General features: G+C 36.9%; 1 protein-coding gene across 1 annotated transcript in view; it reads right to left on the reverse strand.

The window, feature by feature from the left end:
• Positions 1–7,943: 7,943 nt before the first annotated feature.
• The window catches only part of LOC126481485 (CAAX prenyl protease 2), a 71,338-nt gene continuing 56,159 nt past the window's right edge, over positions 7,944–23,122 (reverse strand). Inside the window, exons 6-7 of the mRNA XM_050105266.1 lie at positions 13,050–13,112; positions 7,944–10,307 (exon numbers count right to left, since the gene is read on the reverse strand). Of these exons, the coding sequence (XP_049961223.1) occupies positions 10,105–10,307; positions 13,050–13,112 (266 nt within the window). The 3' untranslated portion in view covers positions 7,944–10,104. The remainder of the gene's footprint in view (positions 10,308–13,049; positions 13,113–23,122) is intronic.

Here is a 23,122-nt window from a genome sequence, read left to right on the forward strand (position 1 = left end):
AGTCCTCCATTAAATCTGAAACAGCCTACGAACTACTGAAAGACTGTTTCCTGTGTTGTTTTTTTTCCAAGAACAAATCTTTACTTCTGTCTCCTTTGATTCCACTACAGCTTTTCTCTCATTGAATTGTTCCAGACACTCCCTGTATGGATATGATGTTAGCTACTTAACAGATTCAGAATGTGGCTCTTGACATAGCTTGCTGATTTTGGTAGTTGGTCGGATACTAATTGGACTCATTTCCTCTGTCGTTTGCACCTTTTAAGTCCTGGTGTTCTGCAATGTCACTGTCTCTAAGTGTATTCCTATTACATGGGAAGAGCCTATTTTCTACAGGCCATTTATAGCATTTTCCATTAATATTGGTCTCAAGTGAGCCCCTCCAAATAATCTTGCCATCAAAAATGATGTTGCTACTTGACCTGAGTTGTTTGACCACAAGGTTTCTATTTTTGGGGATACTACAATTTAAATGGTCCCATGAATTCCACACAATAAGATATATTTTATGAGTGGAGTGAGGTGATAAACAGGTATGTGCACATTGTTTTCTATTGCTCTGTCTATCATACGTGATGTCCCATCAAGTATTAGCACACAGGAATATCATCATCTGGCTTTATAAAATTCACAAAACCGTCAAACCACTTATTACAAATATGAGTCTCAACCCAGCTACTAGGGTGGTAAGATGAAGTTGCCCTAATAGGAGATACTGTGTCCTAATACGCAATATTGTCACATACTGAATACCTGTGGTGTCAAATATTAGTAATAAGGCATCTTACACTAGAAACCAGCCTCATAGTTACACTGCTTAGTGTGAAGAAGAATTCATTGTATGAATGAAAGATAACTTTGTAAAGAATGTTATCATATGAATATTGTTGCAACAGCTACTCGACTTCAGTTATTAATGACCTACAAGTGCACACACTCAAAAGCTTGAATTTCAACACTTTTAAAATCAAGGGTTCTTGACAATATCCAGCTCCATAATGTCTTATTGTCTGTTGTAAGCCTTCTGCACTGTGAGAACTAAGCTGAGATACCTCCCAAAAGAGCTGAGCACTTACTTGAGCCAGTATCTTATTTTCTCACATTAATGGACTCTCCCAAAGTAGGCACCTTTCCTTTACATGCAAAATCATTTTCAGTACGGATAGTATCATTTGGGCACATTAAAAAAAAGTCAAATCAGAAAATAACTAGTCTTTTTCTCAAATTAAATTCTAATTGCAATAAGGTCTGCTTATCTGTTTCAGGTCATTACACATGTCTGAGTTTTAATAAACATTGTCTGACAGGATTTAAACATTTTACTCAGACCCACTACAATGAATAGTTGAACTTATATTTCCCAGCACATTTGTAATTTTACTTTGAGATCATAATTTATGAGCTCATCAGTAAACATTTATTCTCTTTTACTCAACTTCATCTCAATGTCGTCCCACCCTGCTCCATCTGCTTTCCTCTTCTGTCTGCTACTTCTGTGAATAGTTTTATGCATACAGACAAAATTTGCTCTTCAGCAAATTTATTTGGACCAGATTGTTTTTTAAATTGAGAATGATAGTGAATTTTAGTGTTCCCGAATAAAAGGGCAAAATTAATGCTGTTGAGTTTGGCACTTCATCTACATCTAGATTTATACTCCGCAAGCCACCCAATGGTGTGTGGCGGAGGGCATTTTATGTGCCACTGTCATTACCTCGCTTTCCTGTTCCAGTCGCGTATGGTTCGTGGGAAGAACGACTGCCGGAAAGCCTCCGTGCGTGCTCGAATCTCTCTAATTTTACATTCGTGATCTCCTTGGAAGATATAAGTAGGGGGAAGCAATATATTCGATACCTCATCCAGAAACGCACCCTCTCGAAACCTGGACAGCAAATTTGAGTGTCTAATTTGATAAAAAGTATATCATTGGTAGTTTCTTTCGTACCAAAGAATTGAATTGTTAATTGATTAATTACTCTCTGCAACATCTGAAATATGAGCTTCACAAAAGAAAAAAATTTCTAGAAGTCTGACTGATCTAAAATCACTTGATCCTGAACATAATAATTTTCTCTCACTTCTGTAAAATGAAAGACCTTAAAACAACTTGGATGGATTTTGTTTAAAATTTTGTAATTTTTTAGCTCATACTACAATAGTTCTCTTGAAGACTATAAATAATACACACCTGTGTTGTGCTCATGAAGACAAGAGAAGCTACCACAGAAAGACAATTGGCACCCACCACGCCAGGGACTTTTTAATGTTGGCCAGATGGCAGAACTGAACTCTGGTTCCACAGCACTTTGACCGTGAGCTACTGGCACAGTGACACTAGAACCTCCTTTGGACCACTTCTAGCACTGCTGATCAAATTAATACTACACATTTTGTGATCACTGTAGATATCCCAACTTCCATGTTACTTACTTACTTGCTTACTCACTGGTCATACCGGACTCGTGAGTCCATTACCGCAGCAACGTATTTTCGCCATCTGTCCCTGTCTTGGGCTATTTCCTTCCATTCTCCTTCAATACCTAGGCTCCTCAAATCGGCCTTCACATTGTCCTCCCATCTTGTCCTCCCATCTACGCCTCGGTCTCCCCACGGGACGTTTTCCCTCTAGGTGCCCTACCAGTACTCCTCGTGCTGCCCTGCCCTCATCTATTTGAGCTACGTGACCCACCCATCGCAGCCTACGTGATTTAATAATACTGATTATGTCACGGCTTGAATAGAGTTCGTGAACCTCTTCGTTATGCAGTTTTCACCACTCTCCGCCAATGTCATCCCTTTTTGCTCCGAAAATTTTGTTTTCAAATACTCTAAACAGCTTTTCATTTTGCACAGTGAGAGACCAAGTCCCACACCCATACAGCATAACTGGTAGAATAATAGTTTTGTATATTCTAATCTTTAAATTTCTAGACAATATCCATGATGAAAGTAATCTATTCAGTGAGAAGTAGCACGCATTTCCCACCCGTAATCTCTTCCTCAGTTCGGATTCAATCTCATTTCTCGAAGTGATGTCCACGCCTAGATATTTAAATGTGTTCACTTTTTCAAACTGCATGTCTCCAACTCTTAACATTTCCTGATCTACTGCTGTTGGCATTCTAGTAGTAACCAGGTATTTAGTTTTGTCTTCACTTATCCTTAGACCTATATCTTCACTAGCCTTGATTAACGCATTCGCATTTGCTGTTACAGATTCTTTCCTATCGCTAATGAGGTTTAGATCATCTGCATACCCTAATATCTTAATATTTCCATTTAACTCCACACCCTCTGAATTATCTGCTGCCATTCGTACAATATATTCTAGGACTAAATTAAAAAGTAGCGGAGACAGGGCATCTCCCTGCTTAAGTCTGTTCTTTATTACAAATTCTTCTGACTCCAATTTCCCCACGTGTACTCTACCTTTTGTGTTTTTCAAACTCACTTCTATAAGTCTAACATACTTCTTTGGTATTCCAAGTTCCAAAAGAATTCTGTACAATTTTGATTGCAATACTGAATCATATGCTTTTGTAAAATCATCTTTCATGTATAAGGTTTAATTAGTATTAATTTCCAACTTGTCCATTGTACATCTTGGTGGTATGATAATATGAGGCCACTAAACACAACATGGGCATAAACAAGCTGACTGCTATGTGGCCGCTGCTGGCCACAGCAGAATCACACACCTGACACTGTGTGCCTGTCAGGGAAACATTCAGCATGGAGTGTGCGGCGGACAAGGTGTTAATGTGGTGAAAGTGCTGTCACAAACTGTGACATGGCTGTATATGCCGAGAATGCCCAATGTGGGACTTAAGCCATTTTCTGTGCAAACAATTTTGTTTTGTCAACTGTACATGTTGGTGGTGTACTAGATAACAGAAAACCAAAGCAGCTTTGAAAGTTTTGTAACTCTTTTAGCTGCAGTGCATAAGTGGGCATGTGTGTGGTAAAAATAGTCATCAATTCATCCCATCAATAGAGCTGTTAGCCTCGATAATATCTGCTATTTCATAATCATTCACCTGCCCAAACCAACTGTTAAGTATCTGTAACAAAATATTGTAACACAGAGTTAATGTATCAAAAATATACACCATAAAAATTATGCAAAATCTTTTGTAATGAGCAATTCACTCGTACTCAAGGACTGATATAGCCACTATTGTGTGTACATAAAATTTAGAGTGGCATGTAGAATTTCCTGAGCTACTTTCCAAATTACAGCAAGGTTTCACATATATGTAGAATTTATTAGATGTTCAAAAGCACTCGGCTCTCAATATCCACGTGTTTCATACAACAAATAAATACTTAATGACTTTCTACTTACAGACACAGGTAAATATTTTCTCTGGAAATACTGTTGTAATCCACTACTACTGTTACCAATAACTTATAAACAGAGCCATCTACTGTAACTGAGGAGGCAGCAGCTTATTTCATAGTAACAGATACCTTTCTAATTTACTTGATTAAATTTGGCTGGCATAAGCACAAATAGGGTCTTACAGTATAGTGACATTTTATTGTTAATGCAGCATACATATTAAGTTTCACCCATTACCCTGTTTTTGTTAATGTATTACTTGTCTCATTCCTGATCCACAAAAAATTCTTCTTCTTGGTGGAATCTAGGGAATGAACGCATTTTCACTTCAGTAGGAAGCAGAAAATGTGGATCTTCTGCTCCCCACAATAACACCTACAAACATAACAGTACAGGGAGTGTGTGTCTGGTAGCTGTTCAGCCATGTCTTGATAAATTTTTGGTAGAAGAGAGGAAAGGGGCATGAATTTTGTTAAGAGGCATCTCTGTATTGCTAGAGTGGCAAGTACTAATGCTGTTAAGTATGAATGTGTGAGAATTTTTCTTCAACCTGTACATTGTCTTTATATGGTGGCAAGTGGTGTCAATTTTGTGCACTGCTGTTTGAACTTAATGTTTCTGTATTGAACTTTAGCTGGGCTTTAGTTCAGGCACCAGAAGATGAATTTCTAAAATTAATCAGTACTTATGCCAATGATATTCTGTGCCGCAAAACTTGGAAGGAATATCTGGAAATTTTGAACAAGCAACTGGGAACTTTTCAGGAAGATGAAGTTACAGTGAGCCACATGAAAACAAAGACTGCAAGAGAATGCTTAATTTTTTGTGCACATTGTGTCACATAAAGTTATCAAACAAAATCTTTTAATATTAGAAGTCTTGCAGAATTGTTCAATTCCCCAATGAAAGAGAAAAAAAAGGTGATTAAGGTTTAATATCCTGTTGATGACAAGGTCATTAGAGACAGAGCACAAGCTTTTACATCTACATGATGCCTCTGCAATTAATTTTTAAGTGTTCGCAGAGTTTTCATTGAACAACTTTCAGACTATTTCTCTATTGTTCTACTCTTGAATAGCACACGGGAAAAACAAACACATCTTTCTGTGCAAACTGAAATTTCTTTTATTGTATCGCAATAGTCATTTCTCCTATGTATGTAGAAGTCAACAAAATATTTTCATATTCAGAGGAAAAAGCTGACGATTGAAATTTTCTGAAAAGATCTTGCTGTAGTGAGAAACGCCTTTGTTTTAATGTCTGCCACACCAATTCACATATTGTAATCGTGCGGTTCTCATCTTTTCTCACTATAATATGAAATGAGCTGTCCTTCTTTGAACTTTTTCAGCATCTTCTGTCAATACTATCCGGTAATTGTCCTATACTGCTGTAGTATCTCAGTTTTATTTTGTGGTTCTAATGTAGTAAGATTCACAGCAATGTTTAATATTAAATAGATACCATCAGCTATGATGAAGTAGAACAAAGATACATATTACTCTGTGTGTTCTTTTGTCTTCCTATTTATGAAAATGAAAGCGACACCACAGAAGTTAGTTCATGTTCATCAGCAAAAAGAAACAGACACTTTTGCAACGAGCTCTGCTGTTACATATAGTGTAATTAGCATTAAATAATGTTGGGTAAGTACTTGGAATAATGACTAAATGTGCAAAGAGTGCATAAAAAAAAAAAAAAAAACAACCAGTCCCTTGCCCATAAAATAGGAGACACAATCAATTGTTAGACACTTTAATATGGAACTCAAGCATCAAGAGTAAATAATGTATTAAACAGTAAAACAAATTGCTGAAGAGGAGGGGTGTGTGATACTTCACAGCAATACCCCAAATGACAATGGACAAGTGTACAGTAAGCAGGCTCTTTAGTAGATTTGTTGCAAATTCTGTTTTTTCCAATAAAATGCAATCTTTGGCTCATCTACCCCAAAAGATTTTCTTTGTGGTCATTCCAATTTAACTCTTTAGATGAGCTGTGAGCATGGTTTCTCATGTCCTGGAAGTGCTGCCTGTTTTCTAGGTTATTGCCTGTTCTATCTCTTGTCAGATAAACTTTAGTCTTATAACACCAAGGTGAAAGTAAAATGCCAATATCTATTTCTAAAGTAACTGCCCTGATACTCACTTGAACCAGTTTAGGAAAACAAAGAAAACAAGCTAAATCTGAAAGGCTGAAGTGGATTTGAAACCCACTCCTCAATTCTAATCTAATGCCTTAGCCGAAGTGCCACCTTCCTCACTTTATTAATGGGATGATTTTCTTAGCCATTGAAGTCATGACTTATTTAAGTTGTTCACCATTCTGTAGTTAAAAAAAATCCCTCTAATAACTGAGTGATTTTCTTCTTGGTTTTCAGTTTGTCCACATCAAAATTACTGATATCTATTTTGCGATAGTTCTTGGTCGGGCTAAATTGTCATTTTAACATGGTGGCCTTTTTTTGTGGTCTGAACCAGGATTAGCAGTTTGCAGGATACTGCAACACATTACACTTCATCAAAAGATAGCTGGGAAGGTACAGATATCTTACAGCAACTGAGTTATGACAATGTTAAACACCTTTCAAAGCTGAAGGACTCTTTCCCTGTTGTGGATTGGTTCTCCAGTGTGCTGGATAATCTCCAATAATGTTCTCGAGTTTCCTTTCTTTTTTAAGCATGGCAATGAAATCTGTAAGTACGATCATAGTATGTTCTTTGGTTGTATTGAACAGAGTAGCTCCAAGCTACACACACAAAATTTGTATCACTTTTAGATTTGTCTTGTTGACTTTAATTAACTGGCACATACTTGTTCCTTGTGATGTACACTTTACTTCACTTTCAAAGCACAAGGAACACAGTTCAGCTTTTAGGGGAACTCATGTTAGTAACTATACCTAGAATTTTCCAGCTGAAAAATAACTGTTGTACTAAGATGAGTAGTTTTCATCACATATGTTATGAATTTACCTTTGAAATCTTGTAAGCTTATGAAATAAAGGTAATAACTACACCTAAGACCCTCTTTCTTCTTGGAGAGCTGTGATAAGGACTTGATGCTGTTGAAGTGCTCAATGCTTCACTTCATATTTTTATAAACATTTGCTGCAAAGACTTAGTGTCTACTACAGGAGAAATCTTTGGTTCCAAAAGGTCAAAAACCAACATTTTCCCCCTTCATTGTTGTTATACCTGAAGTGTGGTTTCATGGCTAAATGACAGTCACACTACAAATCCAAAGGTTCAGGGTTCAATCCTCAGTTGATCCCACACTCTTTTCAGCCACTTATTGTATCTGTCACACTGAGCAATACTTTGCATGTATGAAATATGCCAAGGCATACCATCATTCGAAGAGCTTGTTTCTTTATAACTGGCTGATCAAGTCACTCTAAAAGTAAAAGAAAGGCACATCCAACAGGATTATGCACAGTAAAGCACTGTGGTGTTGAAACTAACCTGCAGATTGGGGATAGTTGTGATTAAGTATCAAATTAGAAAGTATTTCTTTTTCTCTCAGTCTTCCTTTTTTTACACAGAAGTAACTTTTAATCAAGTTCACAGTTACTAAGGATCAAAACAGAACAAATTCAATATTAATAGCAAATGTGTAAAAATTTAATAATTTTCCCCTTATTATAACATTTTAACACAACAAGAAAGTCTTCTAAAACTATCATTTTATATCATGGAAAATATATTCTCATAACTGAACATCACAGTACACTCACACCTTCAGTGTTCAACACAGACACAATGTGCAGCTAGTATCCTTAAGTAAGACTAATGAAAATTCTACTGACAAAAAATGAATGCAGTATTAGTAACAACCATAGAACATTTAAAAAATCATGATATTTTAATTACAACTCAATTTGTGCAAAACAGCCATATACTAAATTTAAGTAGTTTTTCCATGGGCATATGCATCATTAATCGTGAAAACCTTTTATTTTAACTTAGACAATTGTGCATCATTCTTTATTTCCACTTAAATCACTGAATAAGTGAGAACATGCATGACTTTTTTAAAACTTGTGGTTCACTTCTGTATCATCAATGCTTATTTCCCATGTTTGCATGAATATTTCTGAGAAAAATGAAGGAGCATCTTATTCACAATGAATGGACTTTACAATTTTTGTATGAAAATATATATCTGTACTAATTGTACTGCAATAGTAGCTCTTATCTGAGACATTCTTCATACAACAAGTCATAAAAGGAAGAAATGTAGAATTCTGATCCACAAACTATTCTATATCAGTCTGTGCAGGAACCAGTCTATAATCATCCCAAGTTTTTGTGCTTCCAAACTAATAATTTTTGCCTGGAAGTAGTAATTTTAACATATGTGGAAGATATTAGTATCACCATTTTACCTAAAATGTAAGGAAAGGCCAGATGCCTTTTAATTGAGCATGAATCTTTTATTCTAATGACTAGGTTTTCATCTTATAAATAATTTCTTCTTTCCTTTCATTCTTCTTTGCTGAAGCACTATTCATACACATACGCTATGTAAGTATAACAAGAAACTACCTCAAACACACAGGAATTTAACATGGTGGAGATATTTAACCTCTTCCAGCCTCACATACATTACTGTCAACTTTTTTTTTTTTTTTTGGATCAAATTGCATTTTACAATAAGAGAAAGAACAATCCTCGTTTACCACAAAATTACCATTCAAGAATACTTCCTGGCAAATAAAAACTATATGGTTTCCAAAATCAAGGCCACAGGTTTGAGTTACAGTGTGAGACACTGATGTAATTTGTCAGGGTGTGTTAACAAGTACTCTCCTTGGCAATTTTTCTAATCACATTAGTGTTACCACCAGTTTCAAACATGAACGAGACAAATTGTACACTAATCACTGAAAATACAAGAAATAAATATTTTAGCTATTACATAATATCAGCATTTACCTATCCTTTTCCTGACAAAATGTGGCATCACTGATCACAATCTTGCTTGTGTAGGTTCATAACTACGATCACTAATAAAACACTGATAACAATGACCATTATTAGCACCTTTCAATAATGACTGAGAAATATATCTCTACTACTTCTTAGCAAAGCTGCTGCTATCAGTCTGACTGCAATGATCTATAGTCAATCAGATTTCTTTCCTTTCATACTTTTGTAACATCACAACCATATACACATCACTCACTGTCAATGATAATGAGCACAAACAGACTGGATAAATATTAAAAATGATTACAAGGACAGACAACCAGTCACTTTTAAAATGAAGTGCTGAGTGTCAGACAGGTACAATGAAAACTAAAATAGATATTTTTGGGCTTCCTCAGAGCAAAAACAGTTAGAGACACAATTCCACTTCTTAGTAAATGTGAAAGTATATTTGTCCTTTTAATCATTACTTTCCACTATTGCCATAATATATGCAGGAATTTACTTTCTACTAAGTACACATAAAAATTTAAGGCATTTCTTTGCAACAAAAACTGCAGAATAGTGATCTGTTTAATTTACTGTAGAATCGAGCTATAATGACAGTAACACCAGATTTTCACATCCTATTCACAGAATAATGCATACAGGAGGTCTTACTGTGGAAAGGTGTAATTAAAATAATTAAATAAATAAATTATAGTGAACTGATATTCAGACAGTCACAGTCCAGTTTGTATAATCTCATTTCTGTATTGTTATGAGGCACTGTGGCATAATATGAATATGCAGCTCTGTCTACATTTCCTGTTAGCAGACCAGTAGTTATCACTATGTCTTCCAAAACAGATTGTTGCTGTACCAATGGGGATTTGTAACTGGGGTCAGCAATACACACCACAGTACAAGTCCCAGAACGAATAAAGACATAAGGACTATTCTGTTCTGATCTTTGTAAGTCATCAGTTCTGCAAAATCGGGAAATCCCATGTGGTTGCAAAATGCATGAGCTGCAAACGGTGCAATGAAGTGACCTGTTAAAACAAATGCATACATATATAAACTATGTCTCACACCTTACATCTACTGATACTACATGAACTGGAAAATATTGAAGTGTAAGTTTGCAGAGGCACTGGGAAAAAAAAAACTTTGAGCTATGATTAAATGTTCAGATCAATGAATAAAATTTTCCTTCATTTCATACTGTGAACCACCATAAGATCAAAGATGCATATGCAACACTGTCGTTATGATGATGAAAGGTTACAATAGAAATCGGGTTAGGCCACAGATCGTAATAATATCAAATGAGTGCCTGTAACAGAGAAGATTTAGGAATAAAAGTAGAAAAAAAATCAACATGAAATAACATGAAAAACTCTACGTAAACACCAAAGGAATGATTGTCACCAAAATGATTTTGTATCTGCAATTTGGTGTCTTTTCTTACACTTCTGTCCACTTCATATATGCAGCTGAATATACAGGATGAATTTTCTGATTCACCCAATCACATAGTAGAGAGGTCACACAGGTTATCTTTAGTTAATACTAGCAAGCAAGAACAAGTTCTGAACCTCCTACTTATTTGTAAAGGTACCTCCTGTTGTACCAATGGCCTGTTAGGAAGTTGTAAACACAAAAATATAACACTGAAGACCATGAGAAACATTAATACAATATAAACATCAAAGGGTAAACCATTATTTTAAAGATTACTGAAGGAATTAGAAACCAGCAAACATGTTTGTTTTCAGAGTGGCTGACCCCCAATACATGACCTAACTACACGAAGACTATGATTTGTTCTTTAATATTGTGTGTCCTGGTGTAGATGTCAAATTGGGACAGATGATTGTATAGATGTGGCGGAGGAAGAGGTTTAGCAAAAATGTTAATTTTTAACACCAAGGCAGTAAATAAATCTCAATCATTGTACCAGAATCCTAAAATTGAGATAGAAATTGATGAAGTGGCAAAAGTATGAGAGAAAGACGTTGCAGGAAGAAGGGAATTACAAAGGGAAAAATATAGAAAATGACGATGAACTAAAACCTGAGGCTTACTGTGATTTAGCATCAATTTATTTTCTACAAGACATGAACTTATATTTTTAACTGCAATATTTGATATACTGCTGATGTTGCACACATTATACATTCATATATGGCTGCACCTATAATATTCTTCCACAACTTTAATATTTCTGGACTATTCTTTGTTTTATATATTTTTTTATTGCGACAAATCATCAATCAATACTTTTTCTATATGGTAAGTAGCTGTCTTTCCACATAGTACAAGGCATTTAAGGGCAGTAACCTCTGAATAAAATACTGAAAATCTTCAAACTGCACCTCATTACTTCTATCTATAATCATCACTCAGATTTAAGCATTAATCATATCCCTTAATGAGTTGTCAAATTAACTCTGCATGAAATTCTGGCACTTGAGATTGCACTTGGCCTATGACAGCATCTTGAAGTTCTGTGATGAAGTCAAGGTATAGGGATCCAAGCCAGTGAGCCAAGGATGTAGGGCAGATGTTCAGAAACTTCCTATTTGAACTAACATAACAAATATTGTGTTTTCTGGGCTGAATGTAACCAAATACTGTCATGCAAAAATAAGACACTTTTAGTCAAGAAAAACACTGCTTGTTCTGTATGGCTATGGCTTCAGAATTATTGCATAAAATGCAAAAGAAAAATCCTTTTAGTATCACAACAAAAAAAAAAAAAAAAAAATAAATAAATAAATAAATAAAATAAATAAATAAATACTAAGCATAAAAATTTTGGATGACAGTGTTCGTTGCACTTGTTTTTGTTTATTGGGCAAGGTGGTATGACCTGACACAGTTGACTGATGTTTTGTTTCTGCATTAGTAAAGGCAATCTGTGTCTTGTCCTCTGTTATGATTCTGTTCAGTATACCTTCTCAATCTTAACAAAAGAGGAAATTCAGAAAACAGTCCTCTGCAGAGTTTTGTGGTTCTCTATAAACAGTTTTGTAAGGCAACAAGCACAGGACATGTAGTAACCTTATTGTCTATTCATGGTCTTACGCAAAGCATTCTGAATAATCTGCAGAGAGCTCTCAGACAGTTGAGAAATTGTTAAGTGCTGGTACCAACAAATTTTTTATTTACATTTCTTACCAGTTAGCTGCTGATTACAGACAAACAGTCACCTTCCATTCTTAAACAAATAAAAGATATTATCACAGAATACCATTCATCACATTCAGTCAAAACACATGGTAAGTATTGTGATGGGTATCAACAGCTTTTTGCCACTAAAAGCAGAACTTATCCACATACGGTGAGATATTCAATTGTGGTGCTCATTTTGAATGGCTACTCTAAGCAAACAAAAATAAATGTGGCTTTCTCATTTTCACAGCTCTAAGCACACTGACCAACCGTGCGAGTTCACTTCATAAAACCAGAGGTTTCTCTCCTGACAGCCCTTGTCTAGCAACATAGAGAATACACAGATATAAATAGTGAGGATGAACGAGTCAGACTTGTAAAGGAGACTAAGCAAAGCAGAGTGACTGAAAGTTATGGGGTAGATAAACATAACTGGAATCATACAAACTCTATACTGTTTATAAAATCTTTTTCTTGGTTTTATTTCAAAATAAAAATATCACTTGACATGTCTTAAGTGTCTGCACTAATATCCAATTAACAGGATTTCATTATTAAACTTTAATCATTTAAAAGGCATTAGCCACACTTTTAATTAAAAAAATGAAATTAATTACCTGTTCTAGCAAACAAGAAGGCAGAATATGCACCAAATAATGTTGTGTATGCGAACTGGAAACCTGTAATATTTACAAATACACTTATTCCATTCTTTTTTTTACAAGTACACAAGCACATGAAATAAGCTTTTTTGCGCAAAAAATAGAGAATAGTGCAAGAATATTAATAAATACTGTAACATCCAATCTATTACATGAGTTTTTTCTCATCAATAGTGATCTACAAACCCATGAACAGTAAGTATTTACATTTCTGGAGATGAAGCTGTATCTCAGGACCATTTCAAATCCATCAGTCAAAGAAGGCCAATCTGTGGCGTCTCAGCCAGCCTGAATGAATCTTCATTTGTCTTGGCAATATGCGAACTGATTGCCCATTGTCATCTCAAATATTCATTTTTTGCAGATAATATGACAGAACACCATTAATAGAACATATGATTCACATGCAAATGTTGATATGGTCTTTGTCCCCTTTAGTTCATATTAGGTCACAAGGAGACAGGCAAACCACGTCCTGTTGTGTCCCTGCCAAAGAGAGCAATGCAGGAGTTACTCTCATGGCACAAAGAAAATACAATGAATGAGCGAGCACGTGATTGATTTACTACTCAAAACAACACAACTTTGTAAGATACCATTGCAGCATTAGAACAACAACATATTCATGAGATGGTTATTTATTTAAATTGTATGACCTTTCAAGTGAGCATGTGTGCACTCTTCAGCACAGCCTTAAGTGAATAACTAATATGGCCATGAGTACCACACAAAATGTCTCAAAGTATTTGTGGTAACAGATCTTTTTTTTTTTTCAGTTTTAACAATGCAGACAAGAATACTGGACTAGTTGTAGGCCAGATTTAGCTCTCAGTAAATGAAATCACTCTTTCACGATTTACTTTGACAGATGGCTAGGACTGTTACTACACTGATGGAAATGAATTTTGGCTACAAAAAATATATAAACAAGATTTTCCCTTTCCAGCGGTGGTAAAAATTGAAATTAACTTTCCTGAAAAATTAAAAGGACAATGAGTAAGTTATAAAAAAGCTATGCACACAACACACAACAAAACCATTTATGCGAAGTATTAATCAGAACAATGATTGTTTTTACTGACACTCTTATATTTACACAGCAAACTTTTTAACAATTAAAGAAGTCCAAAAGCACGACCCCTTACCCATTCCAGAGCGATAAGGAATCAAACACAGCACACCTTGAGTAACTACAACATGCACTTTCTTCCAATTGTCAGTTTGTTTGATCATCTTTCTGTCTGTTATAAATTTCATCATATAATTACAGCAACATCATTAAAGTCTAATATATCCACTAGCTGCTTTTGGAAATATTTGCAGAAAACTTGGAAGATGAGAATAATGTTGGGACACAAAACTAAATTGCAAAATAGCACTGAAACATAAAGTAGACCTAATCTTTATAAACAAGCACCACTGTACTGCCTGGTTTTCAGCCAATTTTTGCTTTTCATTATACCAATAATAAAACACTGTTTTGTCCTTTTCTTAACAAAGTGAAGAGAAGAGATATGTACAAATAATGTACGATTGTGAGACATAATTGCTGGCCAGTACGTACCTTCAGGAAGCCTCGTCTTCCCATCGGGTGGATGTGTCTCATCCTGGGGTCCGAGTGTCCTACGTTCCTTTCCCCACCTTTCCCACCCCTACTTCTTCCCCCCTACCAGAAAAGAACTAATAGTTCTAAAACCTAGTAGTTTTAGTTATATCGGAGTATTTCTAGGGTAAATTGGTAAATGTGGGTGTCACTTTACCTTACAAATAATTTGCAGTCACAGTTCTTGAGAGGACCGTCTATGCAGTGCCATTAAACTGTGCCATGTGACTTCATCTCCTTTTGCAGCTGGAGGGGGTGCTGAAAGCGACTCTGAGCTTTTTACACTACTGAATTAATGTAAACAGGTTTGTGACAACTCTTTCCTATTATAACAGCAATTTTTCTGCTGTACATTTACTTTTACAATTGTGGGTGATGCAGATCGCTCTTAAATAGTAGCTGACAACAGGTCTTAACATTTATGTGTAATGCTTTGACTTTAGAGACCAAGATGATAGAATGATAGTTCTTGAGTCATCTTCATTTTTTTCAGGCATTGACATTCTTACCCGCACCTTTTTCTCTGTGACTTCCAAGGTAAAGCCAAGCTACAATGCCCAAGCATAAGCAGGGCTCCACAGCAGGTAGACACACACAGTTCCTTGTTGTGTGTTGTCTATCTCCTGAGCCAATGGCTTAATGGCTATCACACCCCACAACCACATATGCTCTCTCTCTCTCTCTCTCTCTCTCTCTCTCTCTCTCTCTCTCTCTCTCAAAAGAATAACCAATCATTAGGGCTCAATTAGAAGTGGGCCTCATCACTGAAGATTCCAGGCTGAAGATGTGTCTGGAGTCTCCTGGACAATGGGGGGATACTAACCTGATTGTCACAGACCATAATGCCTGACAATTAGGAACTATGGTCTGGGGTGCCCTATCATTTCACAGCACGGCCACTTTGGTTCTCAACCGCGGCACAGTGGTACTTCAAAGATATTCCACACTCCATTTTGTTGCCCTTCATGGAAAGCCATTCAGGGCAGGCATTTCAGCAAGATAATGCCCTCCTGTACATGTCAAGAGTTTCTACTGCTTGTCGTTGTGCTCGCTAAACCTTACCTTGGTCAGCAAGATTGCCAGATCTCTGCCCAGTTAGGAACATTTGGAGCACTGTGGGAAGGGTTCTCCATACAGCTTGGGATTCTGATGATCTAATGTGCCAAATGGACACAATTTTTTATAATATGCTCAGGAGGACATCAAACGCCTCTGTCTATTAATGCCAAGCTGAATAACTGCTTTCATATGGGCCAAAGGTGGACCAGTGTGTTGTTGACTCGATTTGCAAAGCTCTTTTTCTTGAATAAACCATCCAATTTTTCTGAAATTGCGGTCATTTGTTTGTCTGCACATGTACATCACATTTACCAAGTTCCATCCCATCTGAATAATTGCTCCATGCTTCTTCTTCTTCTCCTTCTTCTTCTTTTTCTTCTTCTTCTCCTCCTCCTCTCTTTTTTGTCTTAGAGTGTATTTTAAACCGAAGTGTGCACAGTGGGATGTTCCATAATTAAAAGCTACGTAAACACCATTTTGGGTTTACAAACATTTTTCCATCAGCCTAAGCAGTTAGTAGTGGAACAAGTTACTCCCTACTATAACCATGTTACATCACAGTATCTACTGACAGTATTACAAATTTCATCTCCTGATGGAAAGTAATAGCTAGCAATTCTGTCTCAGAATGTTATAGTTTTACCAAGAGAATTTTCCTTTGGATATATAGGGTGATCACATAGTCTTGCCCTGATTATAAAAATTTATAACAGAATAACCGTTTGACATAACAAGTTACATTTGATGCCATTACATAGGTTAGTGTTACTGGCTGTTGTGACCACAACACCAACGCTGGCAAAATGGTGTCAAAGCAGGAGAAAGCGCAATGTGTGCTTTGGTTTCACGAAACGAAATCGCCCATCAGTGTTCAGCATGAATTTTGAGCTGCTTATGGACGCAGCCCTCCTGACGTTAAATCAATAAAGTGATAGTATGCAAAGTTTAACGAAACAGGCAGCATTGAAAATCGTCCTCGAAGTGGCAGGCTTTGTGTGAATGATGTAACTGTTGATCGTGTTTGGCAATCATTTCAACAGAGTCCTTTTAAATCAACTCGTCAAGCATCACGTGACCTTCAAATACTGCAAGCAAGTGTGGTGAAGATTCTCCGTGAAAGGCTTAGGTTGCATGCTTACAAAGTGCAAACTGCGCAGGCCTTGCAACCGAATGATTTGCTGACATGTGCTGAATTTGCAACTGAGATTCTCAGCAGTATTGATAGCGCTAACAATTACTTAAATCGCATATGCTTTACCGATGAATCCACCTTTAATGTCAATGGAATGGTAAACAGGCGTAATGTCTATATATGGGGTTCAGAGTCTCCACACGTTAATGTACAGTTACAGCGAGACAGCAAAAAAGTGAAATTTTGGTGCGGCCTCATGTAGAACAAGGTTTATGGACCCTCTTTCTTTGTGGAAAAATCCATTACTGCTAACATTTACTTAGACGTTTCACAAAAGTTCATTGCCCCACAGTTAGAAGAGTATCAACCATGGACAACTTTCCAGCAAGATGGATCGGAAGGAACGATCCAACACCCTGGCCACCCCACTCTCCAGATTGACCTTTTTTCTGGGGCTATATCAAGGATAGAGTATTCGTCACACCAGTTGCTGACGACGACAAACTGAAGAATAGGATACAAGCTGCTGTGGGTACTGTGTCAGAACACATGTTACGAAACACCTGGCAGGAACTGGAATACCGTCTTGACATTCTCCGAGCTACCAAGGGAGCACACGTTGAGGTTTACTAACGTAAGTGGTCTTAAACAAAAAACTAGTAACACTAACCTATGTAATGGCCTCAAATATAATTATTATGTCAAATGGTTATTCTGTAATAAATTGTTATAATCAGGGCAAGACTTTGTGTTACCCTGTATATGTTTAGTATGCATACCTCAAAAAACTGAGAAATTGATCTTCCAACTAGTAATGGAAGTTCTTAATTTGGAACAATAAAATTCAGAATAGTTCTTATGCTAGTGCTATTAGTGATACTGGCTCCGAAGCAACTGCCCACATGGCATCAGAAGAGTAAATGAGCATTTCCAGGCAATTCTCTATAGGATCTTGCAAACAACATTGTTCACTTAAAAGTTTAATTGACAGCAGAATATACCAATAACAGCGTGGTTCAACACAGATAGTCGTTAGTAAGACCTGAGTTGATTGCTACTGATCAGTTTCCATTCATTCTGTTTTTATGAGGATATCTATCCCTTTCCACAAAATGAAGCCAAAACCATTATATGCTTTGCTAAAAAATAAATGTACTGGAAATTTCTCTTAATAAACAACATTAAAACAATTAAAATGTCTCTCTTTACTTAATTGGAAGAAACTTCTATGGCAATTTGTAGCTGAGAACGGAAAAGACAAGAGTGGGATAGTGCAGTAATTAAAAAAGCCCATCCTAATGAACAGAGCATTCAAGAAAGGCGTGAAGAAACACACAACAAATTGGAAATGTTTTTAATACTCCTGAAGGTAAATTAAAAGAAACTGCAGTGGACAGAGAGAAAATCTGAGGACTTATGGAAACAGTGCATAAGAAGTTGGTACTGCAGCAGAAAGAAAGAAGATGCGAATATTGGCACAAAAAGAACAATATGAGGAGAGTGGTAGAGAAAAAGAAAAGAAGAACTATATTCCACAAACAATATGATGAGAAACCATTGTTGATCACCCAATGGGTAGTTTGTTAGTAAGAAGGCACAGTGAATCACAATTCTGGAAACATTTAAAGAAATATTATGAGAACTGTGTTCAGACCTCCGGGAGATAAACCTTGACTCACATTAAATGGAAGATGAAGTTACTGTGTGTGTGTGTGTGTGTGTGTGTGTGTGTGTGTGTGAGTGTGTGTGAGTGTGTGTGTGTGCGCGCGTGCATGCGCACACAAAGACATCAATCCCCTTTTTTTTTTACACTGGAAAAACAACAAGCAAAAATGAATATTACTCTTACTGCATTCTCTTCATATCTTTCAAAATATGAAATTAAAACTATTTAAATTTTGTCTGTTTAAAAAATCTGAAATAATCAATTCTTTTTTTTTTCCCTAACAGCAATTGGCTCTACTTGCCTCTCCACAGCATACAAAGAATCAAACATATTAGCATCACCTGCCTGATGCACTACCAATGCACTGCCTCAAAATGTTCAATAGCTTCCACAGCTTGTGTACTGCATGGCACAACTGCTTCTTGGTCATCATCCTCATCCCGAATCACCTCTCTCTTCCCTTCTTCAAAATATTTGGTAATGATACTATCAATTGTTGCATCTCTGGAGTGATGACTGAAGTGTCAACAACAACAACATACTCTTGAAACATAGACCCTATGCCAAACACAGACAAATCTGTATGCTCAGATAAATCTTCTTCCAGTGGTTCCTGTGTGTTTTCTGTGAACTTAAAATCCTGCTTTCATGAAACAGCTACAAATAGTTAAAGGAGTCATCCATCCATGCTTTGGCTACATAACACATAGTATCCAAACGTGATATAGTTAAAGATTCTGGGCCTGTACCATTATCGTGCATAAACAGTGTCTTCAAGATAAGAATTTTTCTGTATTTCCATGTAAGTGAATGGATAATTCCCAGATCTAATGGTTGAAGCTCACTTGTACAATCAGGAGGCAGGAACACTAATTTAATATTTCTGAGCTGCAGATTGTCAGGGTGTGCTGTACATCTGTCAAGTAGCAGCATTACTTTCCTATTTTTTGCCCCCATTTTAGCATCTAGTGCATGCTTAGTGGATGTGAAGATGGAACTGAGCACCCATACAGCGCTGTTGGAATCATGTACTAACAAACCAATCTCCAATGAATTTATCCAAACAATCACATGCTGATGGCTGAATGTATTTATGCTTTTTTGCCATGGAACCAGAATGTCTCACACTGGCTAAGATGTTGGGCCAATTTCTCACAGTCATGTTCAGGGGGAAAGTGGAAAGTCCTAGGTTCTTCGCTAATTGAACTTGTGATCCAACATGCAAACCTCCACATTGTAGAAATCATCATTTTTTTCTTCCACAGAAAGATGTTTCCTATCTTTTGTAATCATTTCACTCGTAGGCACTGATTCAAGATACCGAAGAACATGACTTTTACATTAGTGTCTATTTGCTTATTATTAACAGTATGTAACTATTTTTTTGGGGGTCATGGTTAGAATTACAGCTCCCTTATTGCATTCAAAGAAGCAGTCACTGTACGGATATGGTTGAATATAAATTTTACTGATTACTCTTAGCGAAGTTTAAAGTAATGGCACATGTTGTTTCAGAATTCTTCATTAAATATGCAGTAGTTATTTTTATTTTTTTGCAACAAGAAGACATCTTGCCTAGTTCTTTTTGTAAATTGCTGGCACAATTCGTAACATTTCCTCTCGACTGTCTTCTGTTTTTAAATGCAGCAACTCAAATGATCTGATGGTAATGACTTTAGTGGCAACCTTCATTCTGCTCATTGCATTGTATTACAACAGCTTTAATTTAATTCCACAGTTACTTGTACAAATAAACATCACTTCTGAAGATGGCTGTCTCTATAACGGGCTTTCATGTGAAATACGCTAATCCATACTAAGCACACTGTCTTAGGTTGGTACCACCTGATATCAGACGTAGACCTTCCTCCTCAAGATACCCCATAACAAGATGACAATTTCTGCTCTCTCACAATGACTTGTTGAGCTCAGTGATGATCTTGTCAGCAAAAAGCTGTAGATTTAATGACTATTGTTCTCTGTTTACAAAGGCTGCCAAGTTTTGTCCAATACTATATTACAAATTTTATTTATCGTAATTTTATAATGATTATCAATAATAAGTCTTACATTAGAAGATGAGTATCTTTTTAATATGGTTTCACAAAAGACTTCTGCTTCCATGTTTCATTTATGCCACTGGACATGATCAGAACGAAGAAGGAAACCCATGTTGGCATGTACTAGCACTCACCCACTGCCTTCATGAATCACAAAGGCAGTGGCCGAGTGCTAAGACACACAAACATGGGACGTGGGTTTCCTGCTTCATTCCTATCATGTACAAGGGTGTAAATAAAACACTAAAGCAAAAGTCTTTTGTGAAACAATACTTAAAAGATATCAGTGTTCTAACATGAGACTTATTACTGATAATCATTATAAAATTACCATAAATAAGCCTTTGAACACATTATTGGTTAAAACACTAATGCTGGCAGTTTTCATAAACAGAGAACAATCGGCACCAAATCTACAACTCATTGCCAACAAGATCACTCACTTCAGGTATGTCCTGGGTGTGAAAGAGGGCAGAAATTGTCATCATGTCATGGAAAATCTTGAGGAGGAATGTCTATATCTGACATCAGGTTGTACCAACATAAGACTGTGCATCTAGTACAGATTAGCGCATTTCATGTGGAAGTAACAATGATTCACGAAAGCCCATCATAGAAATGGCCCTCTTAAAAGTGGTGTTTACTTCTATAAGTCACTACGATATTAAAACTGTTGTAATACAACACAATGAGCAGAAGAAAGGTTGCTACTAGAGTCACTACCATCAGATCATGATTATTGTTAAGACAGTGACTCAGTATATCTTCCCATCCTTCCACATACTGTCAACCTGTAATACAGGCAGCCATTACCAAACATGTCGACAATTAAAGTATTAAACTTCCTGGCAGATCAAAACTGTGTGCCCGACCGAGACTCGAACTCGGGACCTTTGCCTTTCGCAGGCAAGTGCTCTACCAACTGAGCTACCGAAGCATGACTCACGTCCGGTACTCACAGCTTTACTTCTGCCAGTACCTCGTCTCCTACCTTCCAAACTTTACAGAAGCTCTCCTGCGAACCTTGCAGAACTAGCACTCCTGAAAGAAAGGATATTGCGGAGACATGGCTTAGCCACAGCCTGGGGGATGTTTCCAGAATGAGATTTTCACTCTGCAGCGGAGTGTGCGCTGATATGAAACTTCCTGGCAGATCAAAACTGTGTGCCCGACCGAGACTCGAACTCGGGACCTTTGCCTTTCGCGGGCAAGTGCTCTACCAACTGAGCTACCGAAGCACGACTCACGTCCGGTACTCACAGCTTTACTTCTGCCAGTACCTCGCTAGACAAGGTACTGGCAGAAGTAAAGCTGTGAGTACTGGACGTGAGTCGTGCTTCGGTAGCTCAGTTGGTAGAGCACTTGCCCGCGAAAGGCAAAGGTCCCGAGTTCGAGTCTCGGTCGGCCACACAGTTTTGATCTGCCAGGAAGTTTCATATCAGCGCACACTCCGCTGCAGAGTGAAAATCTCATTCTGGAAACATCCCCCAGGCTGTGGCTAAGCCATGTCTACGCAATATCCTTTCTTTCAGGAGTGCTAGTTCTGCAAGGTTCGCAGGAGAGCTTCTGTAAAGTTTGGAAGGTAGGAGACGAGGTACTGGCAGAAGTAAAGCTGTGAGTACCGGACGTGAGTCGTGCTTCGGTAGCTCAGTTGGTAGAGCACTTGCCCGCGAAAGGCAAAGGTCCCGAGTTCGAGTCTCGGTCGGGCACACAGTTTTGATCTGCCAGGAAGTTTCATATCAGCGCACACTCCGCTGCAGAGTGAAAATCTCATTCTCAATTAAAATATTGTTTACCACACTAACACTATATGACCAATAACTCTGCTTATAGCCTGTGTTTTCTGCTATGTTCCAAGGCTGACTCTGAGCATAAACACAATGCACTTTTTGCAGAAATCTGTATGAAAATCAATGCCAAAGGTCATGATAATGTCAAAAAAAAAAAAAAAAACTTAAAAAATGGGAAATGTTGTAACAAGGAATCGTTAACGATGGGAAAGCATTATATTGAGAGAATAGGACTGACAAAAATGAACATAAAAAAAAATGGGAAAACATAAAATAGCAGGAATCCAAAAATGTGGCTTTACTGTACATACATAATCCAACTGATAATGGATGTAAGTTTGCTGTTCACTCTCATATGAAAGCCCACTCAAACAGAGCAGAAGGGTCTGCTAGAGTGTGTCATGGTGAAAAGGAACTAAAAAAATGTTGTAATTTAATCTCAAAGATACAAGACGAAAATTTGTTCAACTGTCATACCAGAGGAATATTCTAAAAAACTTTTTTATCATTGAGAGATAAAGGACAATTTCGAGATTCTTTTATTACTTCTAGTATTAACTACCTTTTTGTTCTGATGTGCTGGCGTAAAGACGTACTGTATAGTTTCATGTCTATGTGTGTGTTAAATGATGAAAAATGTGTTTTATAATTTCTGTCAAGATCAAGCGTAAATCCCATACCAATGGAGTACAAATTATTCTGTTAATTCGAGAAGGCG

Source organism: Schistocerca serialis, chromosome 5 (genome assembly GCF_023864345.2).
Source record: "Schistocerca serialis cubense isolate TAMUIC-IGC-003099 chromosome 5, iqSchSeri2.2, whole genome shotgun sequence".
Lineage (NCBI taxonomy): Eukaryota > Metazoa > Arthropoda > Insecta > Orthoptera > Acrididae > Schistocerca > Schistocerca serialis.